The sequence below is a fragment of the Fopius arisanus genome, unplaced genomic scaffold, assembly GCF_000806365.1.
Source record: "Fopius arisanus strain USDA-PBARC FA_bdor unplaced genomic scaffold, ASM80636v1 scaffold00016, whole genome shotgun sequence".
Taxonomy (NCBI): Eukaryota; Metazoa; Arthropoda; class Insecta; order Hymenoptera; family Braconidae; genus Fopius; species Fopius arisanus.
Window position 1 is genome coordinate 459,470 of NW_011887755.1, and position 15,809 is coordinate 475,278.

Below are 15,809 nucleotides of genomic sequence, written 5' to 3' on the forward strand. Positions count from 1 at the left end.
AGAGTCCAGTGGACTGTCGATAATGCACACTGTTCTACTGGTCTCTTTCATTTTTTTGCTACCAGGTAACCCAATATTGAATTTTTGCCAAACAAAAATTGTACAAATTGAAATTTTCGTTCATCATTCGGGACTCGTGTCCCTGCAAATGGTAAACTGATAGTGGAAAAAAATGATACTGAGGTTGGTCTAATGGAAGGGTAAAATAATGCATCAGTTTTAGCGAAAAAGCACATTTATTTGTTTTCCTCGCTGACTAGTCTCTCCAATTTCCTTGAAAACCCCAGTGTTTACAGAAAACGGAGGAAAAACAGTATTTATTAATTCCTATGTTGTATACATTATTGTTAAGTCACCGTTGCGACGGAATTTCATTCTTTACGGTTTTCGCTGGTGCAGGGAAATTTATTTTTCACTGAGTTAACTGAATTTTTCGTGTAACAGTGAGATGCGCACAAGAAAACAGAATATTTTTTAAATATTTTTCGTATGCAGATCACTGCAGCTCAGAGAACACCAATAATTCGGAAAAACAGTTAAATTATTTCTGTGAATTGAAAAAAATTACGGATTACTTAATTAATTCGATAACTATTCATACAAAAATACGTTTCCGTGATTGCAACGGACACTGAATGGACTCGACAGAATCTGTCACTTCTAGGTTGAGATATTTTCTATTCTCGTCTATTCTTTCAATTTTCTAAAGTGCATCCACGAATGGGCGAATAACTGATGATCGACAGATCGATGATTTCTAATACGTAAATGACATTATTCCATCAGAAAAGAGCGCCGCAACTAATAAACCTAGAGTTATAAAAATGAAAACGACGGATAGTCGGGCCAAGTAAGACATTTATGACTCCTACCGTGGCCTCACGTCGTTGTTATCATCGTAATTGTTATCAAGTATGTGTATGATTAAGTAATACCATGGGTACAAATTGCATTGGCAGGACATTGCACTATCGCTGCAACGGTTGTTGCGCGAAAAAAAAAAAGAAAAATAATAATTAATCCTATCAAACTCGATTAAACCGTTAATAAATTACAATACAATAAATATTTACAACTCCGGGTGAATTTTACAACCCCAGACGGAGAAACAAAACGTTAGACATAATGGAACAAATCAGAGAATATGTTCAATAAAAATCACATTCAGACGGTAACTCATATAAATTATAAGAAATAATGATAGGGTGTCTCGGTAAATTGAACGTACATTATTTGGCAAGCTTGTTACTCTTCTGGAGTTTGATGTAATGAAATTCATTTGCACGATGACTCTTTTAGAAGACGAATGAGTGGATGTTGCTGACCTTTTTCGGACTTTTTGTATTCCTCCAGAAGCTGAATATTTTTTTAAAGAGACATTATTATGGAATCAGCTAAATGGATGTGTCAATCCGCTGGATTATCGATTTTTTACTCACCTGATAAGACATTTCGCATGATAAGACAGCAGTGGCAGCGCTATTCTCGTGGGTTGCAGCCAGAAGGGTTGGAAGGGTAAAGGGTGCCAATTTGGGATCACCATAAAAAGGAAATGGCAATGTGCAGAGATGCTGAAGTACACTGGGGCCAGCGCCCGCAGTTTGTAGAACCAACTGCAACGATTAACACAAAGAAATATTACCATAGACCTGAAAATCGTGGGAACAACCCATGGACCCAGGTGTCACGGAAATGTCCTCGAGGTATAATGCACAAAGTCACATCACCTGCTGAGAACAAGTGTTTCAAAGTACTGTTTATGTATTTTATTTCTATCCACCTGCAACTCTCTGACGCCCGCATCGGTTTACCTCATTGACGAATGATAATTGGAGTAATTAGAGTAAACGAAAAAAAAAAATGAAGTCAATCCCCTGACAACCGTAAATAAGCATCCAAAAATATAAAAGAATGAAGCCTCTCTTTTTCATCACGTCAGATTGGCCAGAAAAGAGATTCTTTTCACTTTGTCTGTATAAAAAAGGGGAGTACGAACCGAGAACAGTGTTGACTTCAGTCCAAATCTTTGTTTATCCAATCCGCAAAAACTCGTCTGTATGCTAATGCCAATCGGATTTGCAAAACAACACGTGTATAATTTATCAAAACAATTGTAAATGGTTTAACATCTGGAGAAGAATAATGGTAACAGAGAAAAAATAATTGACAGGTCTCCGGACTTATTTAAAGGCTGAAAAATTATCAGGGATGTGTATTTATTTGTTATTATGTGTTAGTTATAAAAAATAGTGAATTGGGGGAAAGTAGGAGGGAGGATGAGGCGTGTGGACAAATGGGCAAAATTCAGAAGAGACAAAATAAAAAATAAAATACCCAAGTGAGCATAAAGGAGAGGAATGAACAAGCTGTTAGACACAACACACTCAGACACTTGGGCCTCCCATCAATATACTTTCCACCAGTTGAAAAACTCGAGATATATATTTCATTAATTTTGAGGATGCTTTTCCATCCGCACCACTTACCGATATCTCTCTCATCGTCAAACTATCTTTCTCTCACTCGTTGTGTTATGTTAGTAGCCGAATGGTGGCACGCGCCGAAATATACACCCTGAGTGCATCACATGACGTCCAACACATTCGTCACTTCGTTTGAACCCTGAGATACCGCACTTTATGTCCCCATTCGAGCTGATTTCTTCCTCGCGTTATTTACGATCTGATTGCTTCATGAATTTATCTCAATTCTAAATGGAACTATTGGAATTCGTCACGTTAAAACTTACCCGTCGACCTAAACGCATTACCAGAATTTTTTCAAAGCTATAATGCCTGGTTTTATTTCCGAGAGTTGATGATAAGGAGGCAAAAAATATTCTACAACCATTAACTACGGTGCTTTCTTTTTTTTTTTCTCTCTCGAGACATTCCAGTGATATCGAGGACGACTCATGGGGCACTTTTAAAATAATCTGGAGGAACTCTTTGGTATGAGCATACCTGATTGTCGATGTTGTTGACGGCGAAGTAGCCAAGGACAGTGAATAGCTCGGAGAGAATGGTTATGGCTGTTGGTGATGTCTGGGTGGATTGATTCTCTTTCGACTCGGCTAGGGGCTCTCGTTGGAATCTTGTGATCAAATGACTTGCTATTAATCTCCATTGGAGATTGGTACCTTCTGCGCCTAATAAATTCTGAATTAAAAAAAGAAAAAAAAACAATTAAGACTCACGAAATTAACATACTCTCTGCCTGTATGTCATAAAAGCTGTCATTATTTCATTGCACCGTTGAAAATTTTGAATTCCTTGGAATTTTTATTTTTCATCACTCGGAGTGTAAAACTTGAGTTTCTCAATACTTGTTAATGGAATGAGTAAAAAATGCCGTGATATCTTTATGTTCAGAGGCCACGAAATGAATCACTAAAAGATAATGTTCTCAACATGCCGTAATACTAAGTTCTTCAGCAAAGAGAATAGCTAATAAATTCCTGGGTCCCCATGAAAAATATTTCGTATGGCTTTTATCCTGTGGATAACTGGGAGTACCTCAACGAGGGATAATCGAGTGATCTCCCCCGGGATTCTCCATGGGAGGCAGTTTGGATCCCGTCGGGAAACAAGGGGGTCGGCAAAATCCACTCCCCCAGTTCACTTATGTTACTTTGGGCTACCGTGGATACGTCCAAGGTGCCGGTTTCGATTCAATTCGTGGTCTGATCGCCGCAACCGCCTGTCAGCCCTCACTCCCTTCTCTCTTTACATCTCCAGCTGGGTTTATGTCTCTATCGAGTGCTCAAAAAACCCCTGTCGGTTAATGGATGGAAAAAAAATTTCCAGGAGGCGCCTCCCAATATGGTGATTGATCATTTCCCCTTTATCATTCAAAACAATCTGTTTATGTTTTTTTGCTTTTCACTAAATCGCATGCCAAACCGTTTAACAGAAATAAATAAAGTCTCAAATTGATTTTTCCTCTTCTCTGGGGAATTGTTCGGCAAAAAGTTCAGAGTGTAGAGGCGAAAATTGGTGAGTTGAGGACACGAGGAATTAGTCAGACCTTCATCAGGAAGTAAAAGGGTTGAATTTTTCCTTTGGTCTCGTTGATTGAGGGAGACATCCTCCATAATTCAATCGAAAGTCCGTCGAAAGTAATAATTACCTGTAGTGTTTGTAGATCAACTTGGCCTATAGTTCTCAGTAATTTGAGTCCCCGTAGAGCCAGTAGTCTGCCATAAGATGTAAATTGACTCTGTCCTGGAGTGGGTGAAGAGCACTTCTGATGAGGTAGGGCAAATGTTGCATACAGACAACCAACGGTACCAGCAGCTTCACTCGCCAACAGACACCCGAGTAAGTGGGAATCAACAGTTATTTGCTCGGATTCATGATTAGAATTTGAATAATCTTGGTTTCGTTTCAAATGAATGCACAATCGATGCAATAAATCGTACGACGATAGAATAATTTGGGACTCGTGCTCCTGATCCAGGAAGAAGTCTGTCTCGATGAGGGCACGATGGTGGCGTGTAATTCGCTCGATCAAACCACCAGTCACTAAAAATCTGCAACATAATAAACATTATTTCAATTATAAATAATTCAGTTGATTTATCTCGTGAATTAATCGACAATGTGAATAAATATCGTGGGATAGTTGATGGTGGTCCTGGTCTGGTTGATGATTAGACGCGACAGTTGGTCGCGTCGTTGCACTTGCGTTGTCCCCGATGGGGTGTATTATGTATTCCTCACAACAATACATCGTCTCCCCACCAACTGGAGAAAAGGAAGGCGAATATATACTGTATAAACTGAAAGCGTTGATGTCACATTTTAGAGAGGGAGAGATGAGGGGGTGCAGCGATAATACGCACTGACAGTGCGCCCATCGTTCCCCTCGGGGTTCTCCACTGGGGTCGAGGGACCCTGGACCTCTCTTCAGCTAGAGTCACTCGATACCGGCTGATGTTGGCTCAACTGAGACAGAGAATCTCCTGGATATACTGGGGGTATATCGGGAGGAATGGGGAGTTGGAGAAAGAAAACATATACAATCCAGTGGAATGAGCAACCAAGGGTGGAGGAGCCTCATGCTGCCTGAGGGGGTTGAGGGGGTTGGAAGCTCTCTACACAGAATTACCCACTGATGTTATAATCCTCTCGTGTTACGCCGTCACACATGCTCCGTTATAAGCAATCGTTTTCTCTCTCTCTTTCTCTCTCTCTCTCTCTCTCTTTTGTCCCGTCAATACTTGACAACTACTTCTTTACCTATCGTGTGCTCGAGGAGTCGACGACACTGACCCGTTCACTTTCAATCAGCCTCCGGGGGGCTCACAACCCTTTTAATTTCAACTTACATGGGGGTTGACGGTAACGATAATAAACTCAATTGAAGAATGATTTTTGGGAGTCGAGATGAATTAAAATCCGGTGAATAACCAGGAAAAAACAAATTACTGATATTTTTACTCGAAATCACTCGTTGAATAATTCAATATGATTTGTTATGAATAAAAATATTATTCAAAGTTACATTGAAAGTTTGGAATGCATGGAATGAAATTTCAATTATTCAGGCAATTTATTTCTTTTTCGTTCCATGAAATTATTATTGTGAGTTTCATCTGCTGAAAAATTTGATTAATCCATGATAGTTCTATCAATCTCATCGTTCGAATTCTCATCCCCGATCTGGCGGATTATTCAGATCTCCCAAAGATCATCAGCTCCGAAATTCATATTAATTAATCCACCCGAAAGAGTCGAAATTAGTTAATCTGAGAATACGAAATACCGAGTGAAATCACTGCCGGAATTATTCACCATGTGGGGTCACTCCATGACCCCCGGCTGAAACGAATCGGCTAGATCGGCTGTAATATCACCCCCAATGACACGACACATACACCGTATCGTAACCCCAATATAGATTCTGAATATTATTAATATTATTGTACGACTCCGGGGAAGGGAAATATAGTTAATCCCGTACTCCAGGCTTTTCACTTCGTGTACCCAGAGTTATTTGGCAAGGGTGACGATAAAAATGAATGATAATCCGGGTGAATTCACCGAGGTGCATTTTATTAGAGAATTTGTACGGGTGGAGAAGCAATTGTCGTGAGTAGTGTCAATGGTAATCTTATTCCAAGAGGATTAGATGGAATTATGGCGATTAAATCTCGTTATTTACAATCTCGCGAAATCTGTTCAATAATTGCTTCCAATTTTAGAGGAAATCTCTCCGTATTCTTGATGTTCAAAGTAAATTTTCTACCTCTCAACTCTCAAGATGTCGATTGACTGGAGAAAAAAAAAGCCAAAACCGCGCCCAACATATTAATCTTGAAGTCGATCCACTAATGAAGGACTTTTTTTATTAGTTTTTCATCAATCAGAACGTCGGAAATCCGTGACGGTAGTGACAGGTTCTCCCACACCCGTCGTTTGTCCTCTCTCCAAGTTTTGTCCGATTCATTCTGGTGGAAGGCCAGAGTCACCGTTGAGAATGAATAAAAAGAGAGAAAAGGGAAATTATTGGCCGATGTCTAAGTGAAAGAGAGAAACGAGGGGATTTTGGCCCGTCGAGCGAAAAGATATGCACCCCAATTCGCTGGGGCATAGGGGTGCTATGAAATAATCATATGGTTAGCTAATGGCGAAATATGATGGGGGGAGGATTGCTAGACCGGGCGTGTGCGGACATATATACCCTTCGATCAGATGTAATAAATAAAACCAATGTATTTGAAGAACCCCACAAAACATTCAATGATCGATCGTAATCTTCCCGATATCAAATAAAACATTGAATTCGATAAATTGATCTCATTGTTTTAATAATTTTGAAAAGGGGTTTTCAAAACAAAAAAAAATTCTCTGAGAATCGTTCCTCCCTTATCAGTGGAGCAGATGGATCTGAGAAAAATGACAACAGATTATTATCCAAATGAGTATTTCATACCGCTGATATCGATTGTTCCTCGGGAAATGCGAGAGTTCTTGCCATTCTCCCCAGCCCATGACACACTTGTTACAATATTTACAGTGTCTCCTCTTACTGTCTTCCACCCCCGCTCATCCCCTCGTTTCAACCCCACTGACAAGTGTCCTTTCCCCAGCATCAACCGTCGACGTTTTCTCTTTTTTTCCATTGATTCTTTTTTCTCACCCGAAAGAAAACAGAAGTGCCTATATCGAATACTCCGAGTAATGATCGACGAGGAATCGATACGAGTCTTGATGTTTCTGGTAAATTTTCCATAACTCCAAAAATATGGAGTTGAAAGAAAAACAATTGCGACAATAAACATGGAGTGGCTACTCAAAAGGTGTCTGGGTAGCTCGTCGAATTGGTAATGTATTATAATCCCTTCGGTACTCGTTTTCTCTCTCTTCAATTTCACTCTATCCAGCATTGGAGATTCAGGATGGGGGCAGGAGCGACGACGACGCTCCAGGATATTGCTACTCCGTACTCGTTGACGCGTAATGCATTCGCGCTGGGATTTTCGTAGGAGTAGTGAGGGGGGAGGGTGAGGGGTACAGCATTTGCCCCCCCCCCTTCAAGACACATTCACGTACACACAGGGCTTTGGATTTACAGGGTGCAGGGAGGGGGTGGCTGTATACCATAAACGCGAGTTTGCACTCTCCGATAGTAAATAGTGGGGAATCGATCAAATCCAGATGGATGAATCAACAAACGAGCTACAGGGTTAGTCGTTGTGATTTCACTTTAATTTTTTGGCTCATCACTAGTTTTATTTTTTTTCTTGATGCTCAATAGTGTTGGGTGTGTCAAATGCAGGGTTTGATTGTTGAGTGAAGAGTTCTGGGAACTTTAGCAGGCCCATTTCTGTTGTCCTTTCAGTTCTGGTTTCAATGAGCAACGCCTGATCAAACACTCAACTGTGGTGCACAGCTTTACTTGCTCGAGAAATTTCTCAACAGTTCTGCGAAGGGGATAACACCTCTCGTTGCTCTCGTTGAAGATAAATGAGACATAAATATCCAGAAATCTATTATCGTTCGATTTTATAAAAAAAAAAACCGGTATTTTTTATCATTTTTTTTTAACACATCGTCTTGAATTTGTTTTATCAATGACGGGATTTCCTGAAATTTCCGTGAAATACGAAATTTTAATTTGGAAAATTTACGATAAACTGAACGACACGTGTTTTCAAATCCCGAAGAATAAATAAAAGCAAAAGGTAGAGACTCGAAGACGCGTAGTCGGAAGAAAGGGGCGACTAAAAAAAAACACACACACACAGACACACACATCTAGGCATATATTTGAACGGGGGTGAATGAGCGAGGCGGGTTGGGTACGTAATCTGCTAATGGACTCTCTATCCAGAATTCACCCTCACTTGGAAACTACCCTCCCCTGACCCTCCTCCATATCGTCCAATAACTTTCTTCTCTGCACTCCACCACTGTGGCATTTTCTAAACAAAAATTCTCAACCCACGGATTAAAATGTAATTGTCAAACCGAAGTGTTAAAAAAAAATTATAAAAAATGAGCAACATGTGCATATAAGTAATCAGTTACGGTTGTATTTTTTCTCATTAAATGCACATCATCAGTGACGCATCATACAGCGGGTGTAATTTGCCCTGTAATGCTTGTCTAACCCACGATCACGTCGCAGAGACCTCGGGGGTCTCAATGAGGGCAGATGCTCTTTGAACATCAGCTGGCCCCTTTTAATGTCTAACTGGCACTGTTCGGGGTGTCGAGACAGTGATTCACTCCTTCAGGTTCATTTTTTATCTATTACCCGGACAAAGAGCGAATGAAAAAAATATAAATCATTGGGGATGTTGCAGAATAAATCGTGTAACTCATCTCCAAGGAGATGCGCTGCAAGCACTTGGTGCTTTCATTTTTTTTTTAGAATGCAGTGTCTAGTCAACGCAAGATTAGTTAGAGGGGAGTGTAATTGAATGAGTGAGCCTCGTTGATCCGATATTAATCGAAATCTTTGTTCTCTGATGATGAAAACTTAATGTAAGACGTGGATCAAGGGTGGGCACGTTTTCATCACGCATTTTTTATCAATGCAGGAAAATTAAACAGAATGTTAATGAATTGGTGGAGAATGTGATAGATATTCCTGGGATGGACTTTCTCTGTCATTTTTTCATTGGTAAATTACTGATTTCAGGTAAACCACCCTCTTGAGTGTTTCTGACCGTGTTGTCGATTTCGATACGTTCATTATCATTCCCTTATCGTATTTACTGACGCATATGGTATTTTATGAACCGAATAGAGTGCCACTCTACGCCAAATGCACTTCGATGGTTTGTAGTCCACATTATCTTTGTGGGCGCATAAAATCTAGGGAAAATAGTGGGGAATAGAAAATCCGAATGTTCTGGTTTTTTCGTTTTTTTTTTTTCATTTTTCAAACTGGGGATAGTACAATCGATGCTAAGTAAAAGCCGTGACTGGTCGTTTTGCATCGATCAGGAAATTCATCATAATACATCAACCCTCAGACGTGATATCGTCAGAATAAAAAATAATGGGAATGGGGAGGGAATGAAAAAAATGTGGAGTGAGAGTGCAGGAAATGACGGGAAAAATGGTGAAATGTGGAAAATAGAGGGCGAAATTTATGGAAAAGGGTTTCAAAGACTGCGAGATTGTGGGAGGAAGTTGATCCAGGTGGATCTTGTGATGGGAGAATCGACTTCTACCAGTTAGCAGCGGATTGGTATGTGTCAAAATTTGGGGCGAGACGAGTCAGAGTATTATGTTACTGACGGGTCATCTCGTGGTGGTCTACCACCTTGGTGGTCCTCAGACGAATTTGAGTGACAGTCACGTGTCAAAATAATTGAACAAAAATAGAGTTCTAATTGAAGTCGCTGAAACTTTGGGCTGCGTATCGCGGGGAATGAATTTAGAGGTATTTGTGAATTTTCCATTTTTTCAACTTACCCGATGATGTCGTTGATGCGGGAGTGTAGAGCAGCTTTATCGAAAGGCACTTCTGGAATTAGACAGCAGAGCAATTGCAGCACTGCTGTGATAACGCTACCATTACCATTTGTTGTTGCTGATGTCTCCTGGGCTTGAGCTGAATCTTCCAAAATCGCCACTGCCTGGAATTTCACATTTTGATTTTTTTTTCGTTTTTGATATTTTCGAGACGAATGTATGAAAAATGGTTGATGAAATAATTTGTTGAGAAAATAGAGAAGATTTATCATCTCCCGGAGTGAAATTAAATCAATCAGCCGTTAAAATAAAAAATAGACAGTTTCCATAAAATGGGAAATAGCCGAAGGGTCAGAATTAAAGAATAGGACCCCTTTCGCAGTATAATCGTACCCAATGGCCCATACAAATTCATCGCAATATCAACGGTACCTATCCTTCTCCAGATGGACAAAAAAAACTTCAATGACAAAATTGACTGAGTAAATAGTCATTGGAGAGCGACTGAACAATGATCGAAGGGAAAATTGAATGAGTCACATGTTTTGGAGGAGAGTTGTAGCCTCCATTTGTCTCAAAATTTCCAAGTGCATGAGAAGTGGGATCACGTAGTTACAGAGTTGGAGTGTGCGAATAGGTCGTTGAGAGCTCCAAGACAAAAGATTAGGTCGATAGTTGGTGGTGGCACTTATAGTTGAAACACCAATGGAAAAAAAAAACGGATATCCACAACTAACGGCACAGAACAAGAACAGGGAGAAAAAGGAAATAAAGGGAAAAAAATATTAAAGTACATCCACGCGACTTTGAGTCTCTATTCCCAGTATGCGAGTACTATCCGAGGAGTGAAATGCCTGTGTGCGTTTCGATGCCAGCTAAAAGCTCCTCTCTTGTCGCTAATGCATTTGAGGGGTGTGGGGGTACTGAGAGAGGAAGAGGGGAATTGGGGACAGAGTTGTGGAGAGAGTAGAGAGAAAAAAAAAAGTATCAAAACCCACCCACGAGTGAGTAATTGTTGCCTCGTTTTTTTTTTGTCACCATCTGACTGATTTGTGAGTGTACTTGAAGATTAATTGTTCGATTGAGTATAAGGAAACAATAAACGTCAGACGGCTGGAGTAATGGTAAAAATTCAAGGTAGTGCGTAAATGGATGCTTTTTTTATCTTTCTCTCTTTCTCTTTCACGATAAAATCGAGTTCACCAGCTTAGAGCTCGTAATCCGTATTTTGACAGAGTGACACGGATGTCAGACGTCGCCTCTTATGCAGATGCGGATTGGAAATGAACGACAGAATAATCTCTTTGTCTATCTTGGGTATTAACTCAGTGAGATATATTTGCTGCCTCTCCCTCATCCCTCTTTTTCACATCTCTTTTTTTCATCAACTCTACTGGAGTTGATCTTCCAGGGGTGATCACACTCAAAGCAAACTGAACTGTAATAATTCTGGTGCCATCTAGGGGGACAATTGTGAGATCTTGGGATGTTCAGTGGGTACATAATCCACCGATGATAATTACTATGAAGAAATGGAGAGGCATCTTAGAGAAAAAAAAAAATAACTCACCTCAAATCGCTGGAGCAGAAGATCAAGTATCACCAGAATTTTATTGCTAAGTACAATCGCTTCGGTTGTCTCCGCGTGATCATTAATTGCGCATTTGTAGACTCTACAAATGGAAACAATGTTCCTAGAACAAAGAATATGTTATGAATTTTTTTGTTTTTTTTTTAATTAGTTGAAGAGGGTTTATAATTTATCCTCTGAATAACTCACTTATTGGGTAATCCCTGGGAATTGCTCTGCACATTGATCCCGAGCTGGAGCAAATTGGTGAAGGTCTCGAAGCCGGCAAGTGATTTAAAAGCTTCGGGATCCTGAGGACATGCCTTATTGAGGATCCTGCCGATTTCCCCAAGACAGCGTTCGAGTCCAGCGGCCGCTACATTGGACCAGCTGTTTTTTACATGATTGCAGCTCAATCTCTCCAGCTCCTTCAAATTTCTTCTGAATTTGGCTTTATTACTGGACTCGACCTGACCACAATCCCCCTGAGAGTTCTCCCACTCCTGTCCCCTGGCGCTCATCTTCTGCTTGAGTTTTCTGGAGCGTCTCTTCAGAGCTTTTTGCTTCTCCTTGGATGCTCTGTCATCCCCAGCAGAGACCACAGCCACATCCCTGATCTGAGTGATATTGAACCTCTGGAGATCGTCCCTGGACGCCTCCCTGCCATCGTGCATTTTCTTCACGAGGTCTAAATGACCTTTTCCTTTGAGATGACTGAGGAGACTGAGTTCATTAGGTATTTGAATGCCGCACAGTGCGCATTGTTTTGGTGCAGGGTAGGATTTTAAGGTTGGAGGGATTTCCTCATTTCTGAGGATCGAGGATTCAACAGCTCTCTGTCTGATATGCTCGATATTCTCGACGTGCCTCCTGGCAGACTCCTGCTGCTTCTGAGCAATCTTCTTCTGTAATTCCTCCTGATTAGCCAATTGGGCAGCATGTAGAGCACTCAGCCTCTCCTCCCTGTCTCTCGCTTTTTCTCTGGCCAACTCCTGGCGTTCTTTCTCCCTCTCAAGCTGCATTTTGCCCACCCTCTCCTCTCGCTCTCTCCTCGTCTGTCTCATTTTCTGAATTCTCAGCTGTCTCTCAGCCTCCAGGGCTCTCCTTCTCTCCTCAGCTGCAGCCTCTTTAGCTGCTTTCTCCTCCTGGCGCCTTTGTCGCTCCTCCTGTATTCCCTGAAGGCGTTCCTCCTGCTCCTGACACAAAGCCATAAAGTCGTGGCGCTTATTCTGGGCTTCTAGCTCGTTTATAAAAGCTATTTCCTTCAGCTTGGAATCCTCATCATGCGCCTTTCTCACAACTTCCAATAGGTGTTGACTCCTGTTCTCTTCAGCTCGTTTTAGCTTCATCTCCATTCGAACTCGTTTATCCTCAGTCAATTGGTTCTTCGCTCTTTTAACATCCTCCACTTTATTCAAAAGATCACGGAGTCGTTGGGATTTCTCGAGCAATAATTTCTGGCGTTTGTGCTCAGCACATGCTTGTTTCGCTTGATATCTTCTTAGAGCTTCTGGCAATGACCGTTTTCGAGAGGGTGAGGAGAGCTTTTGGTGAAGCTCGAGAGCCCTTCCAGGATGCCGAGCAACCAGAGCCTTCAATTGCGCCAGTGTATCCACTCGTTCTGCCCAAGACATACCCTCCAACATGTTCTCGTAACGATCCTCAAGGCTTATATCATCGATTACCTCATTCTCCAGGATTTCCTCTCGCTCTTCAATCTCAAGAACCATCTCTCCATCAGTTTCATCGGTCTCAGTGTCAATATCAATTTCAGTGGATTCGAGCTCCTGAATTTGACGTTGTAGAGAAGCTTCCTCATCTGAGAGCTGTTGGGATCTCTGAGAGTCAGCTTCCTCTGTTTTGCGTTCCTCCTCGAGGATGATCCTCTCCCTCTCTGCCTGAGCTGCCATAAACAGCTGGATTTTCTTATCTAGCAGATCAGCTTCATTTTTAAATACTGCTGCTATCATTGACGTTGAGTTTGTATCACAGGCGACATTGGGAGTTAAATTTTCCTTTTTCAATTCATCATCCAGTGGATTTGTTCTATTCTTGTTTCTGGTCTCTGATTTTTCCATCTCAATATTGACTATTACAGTCTCCCCAAGATCTGATTTATTGTCAAGAGCCAGTTCACGGTTATTCTTTTTTCGATCAGTAGAACTCTCGATGGACAAGGCAGGTAGAGAAGTGGCTGTCGTTGGTCGGTGAAACCTGGTAGACATGTTTAAACTGTGGGAACTGCCTCGTCGACACCTGGATCGCACTGTCTGCCAGCCGTCAGGATCCTCCGAGGGTCTCCTTGATTTACCCTCAGTGAGTACCTCAACCGATCCCTTTATCTCAGTGGCGTCCTGAGACTTTAAATTCACCTTGGACTCTCCTGGACGCCTCCGCACCATCACTGACGACCCAGGACGAACCTTGTTGACACTCGATACCTCTCTAGGACTCAGAGTTGTCTTACTCCGTACCATTCTGGGTGTCTCTGATCCTGGAAGAGGATTACCAGCCCTTGGAGTTCTCGTGAGAGTTGAGTAACTGGGGCAAGCTGTAGAAGAGGATGTTCTCGACACCCTTGATGGTGTCTTCGGGGTGTACTTGTTTGACTGCTCGTTGTTATCTGCCCTGATTATCTCTGATAAAGTACCGTTTGCCTTGTTCTTCAGCCTCTCAATTTCCGAGACGTTGTTGGACGATCGTCTGAGTTCAATATTACTGTTTTTCATCTCTCCACTGTTCCTCTCTGTCTCCCTGTTCTCCTTATTGATACTATTATTTTTGGCATCACGTTGGTGAATCTCACTGAAGCTCTTTCGAGTTATCGAGACACTGGTGTTTGCCCTGGTGGTGGAAGGCTTCACTGGAGGTCTCCCTGATATCTTCGACAACGTGGATTTCTCCCTGATAGTCAATTTATCAGAATCTTTGGTGACTGAATTAGAGGTTTTATCCTTCAAGTGTTTGTTGGGATCTTTCTTCGAGACATTTCTATTATCCTTCATGCGTTTGTGGTCCGAGGGATTTAATGACTCTCTCTTCTCCATTCCAGATATTCGATTTTCAATTATTGTATCGTCTGGACTCCTGCAGGTTGGACTCAGCCTCTGGGAGGGACTTGAACATTTGGGATTCCACATTCTACATGGCGAGGTCTTACGAACCTCCCAGGCTAGGGGGTTCCTCCTCAGGGGTGGAGGGGAATTCTCGTACGCCCACTTGACTTTGAACCACTCGATGAGATTGTGAAAGTCCCTGGTATAATTCTCAAGGACCAGAATCACTTCTTTGCATTCTGATATGTTTTCATCTTCTTCGCACGTCTGATAGATACCGTCTACTGCTCTCTGGAGGTTCCCGAAGAGGAAGGCCCAGTATCGTGCCTGGAGCTCCGATTTTTTATCTCGTCCTGTGGATGCTGATCGCACTCGTGTTGTATTCTTTATACTCCTTTTTATCGATGAGTTTGTAACTCGAGGGATGCTTGGTGGCTTTCGAGTGACTCTCTCTGGAGTTGATGATCCCATTGGAACATTGAATGCTACCAAATTTCTAGCTGCTCTACCCTCTTCCTGGATCAGTAGTCGAACGTCAGCCATCGTTCATTTATTCCTGTGGGAATTCATAATTATCAACAATTGATACTCTACTCTGCACAATCGATCAGTATTTTGCTGAGAATTTTGAATTCATCACCAATGGATGACCGGGTTTGTTCATGCAAAATAGGCCATCAACTTTGTGTTAATGTGTGTTGACCAATGGCAGTGACAGCCCACGCAAAAAAAACATGATAAAATTAGCGTGTGAAATCAATCGTTGACAATTAATTAAACATTTAATTTTCAACGATTACGTACATGAATCATAATTCACTGGTAAATCACGTGGATCGTGTTGATATATCTCCTGAGATGACAACAATCTCTTTGCACGCCTGTTGAGATCGATCGCGTGACATCTCAAACAGAACAGCAGAACAAGAGAAGAACAAAAACTCAACCTGACATTTCTCTCAGAGGTCCTTTATTTCGGAGTGAAGTGAGAGGTGAAAAAACAATAATTGCTCATTGTTGGCAACACTGTCGAGTTATCCCTCTCGCTCTTGCTGGGGTACTTGATATTAAATTACGAACAACTGTCAAAAATACCCCGACACCCTGGGAAAAATAATAATCGCAGGGTCAATAATCTCGGGGATCCATGCGAAGGACAAAAATTAAGACAGTTATTAGTGGAATTTAATTAATTGAGAGGAGGGATGAGAGAGATAAAAAAGATTGACAGCGCCATCCAGAGGATGAGTG

General features: G+C 41.5%; 1 protein-coding gene across 2 annotated transcripts; it reads right to left on the reverse strand.

The window, feature by feature from the left end:
* Window positions 1-236: 236 nt before the first annotated feature.
* ssp3 (short spindle 3) lies at window positions 237-15,768 on the reverse strand. 2 transcript variants are annotated; one of them, XM_011300072.1, is made up of 8 exons: window positions 15,363-15,768; window positions 11,713-15,114; window positions 11,503-11,626; window positions 9,933-10,096; window positions 4,129-4,531; window positions 2,964-3,158; window positions 1,440-1,613; window positions 237-1,356 (listed from the first exon to the last, which is right to left on the reverse strand). In XM_011300072.1, exons 2-8 carry the CDS (start codon window positions 15,099-15,101, stop codon window positions 1,276-1,278), a joined length of 4,530 nt encoding a protein of 1,509 aa, XP_011298374.1. In that variant the 5' UTR covers window positions 15,102-15,114; window positions 15,363-15,768; the 3' UTR covers window positions 237-1,275. The 2 variants fall into 2 exon arrangements, with proteins under 2 accessions (XP_011298374.1, XP_011298375.1); XM_011300073.1 differs by lacking the exons at window positions 237-1,356; window positions 1,440-1,613; window positions 2,964-3,158 and adding an exon at window positions 3,426-4,026.
* Between the last annotated feature and the right edge of the window lie 41 nt (window positions 15,769-15,809).

Excerpts from the sequence above, each read along its gene's own strand:
- ssp3 (XM_011300072.1), bottom strand. The coding sequence starts at position 15,101 with ATGGCTGACGTTCGACTACTGATCCAGGAAGAGGGTAGAGCAGCTAGA. Across the intron at positions 10,097-11,502 it reads TTCTGCTCCAGCGATTTGAG|GCAGTGGCGATTTTGGAAGA; the intron begins GTGAGTTATTTT and ends GTGAAATTCCAG. Across the intron at positions 3,159-4,128 it reads TTGATCTACAAACACTACAG|AATTTATTAGGCGCAGAAGG; the intron begins GTAATTATTACT and ends TTTTTAATTCAG.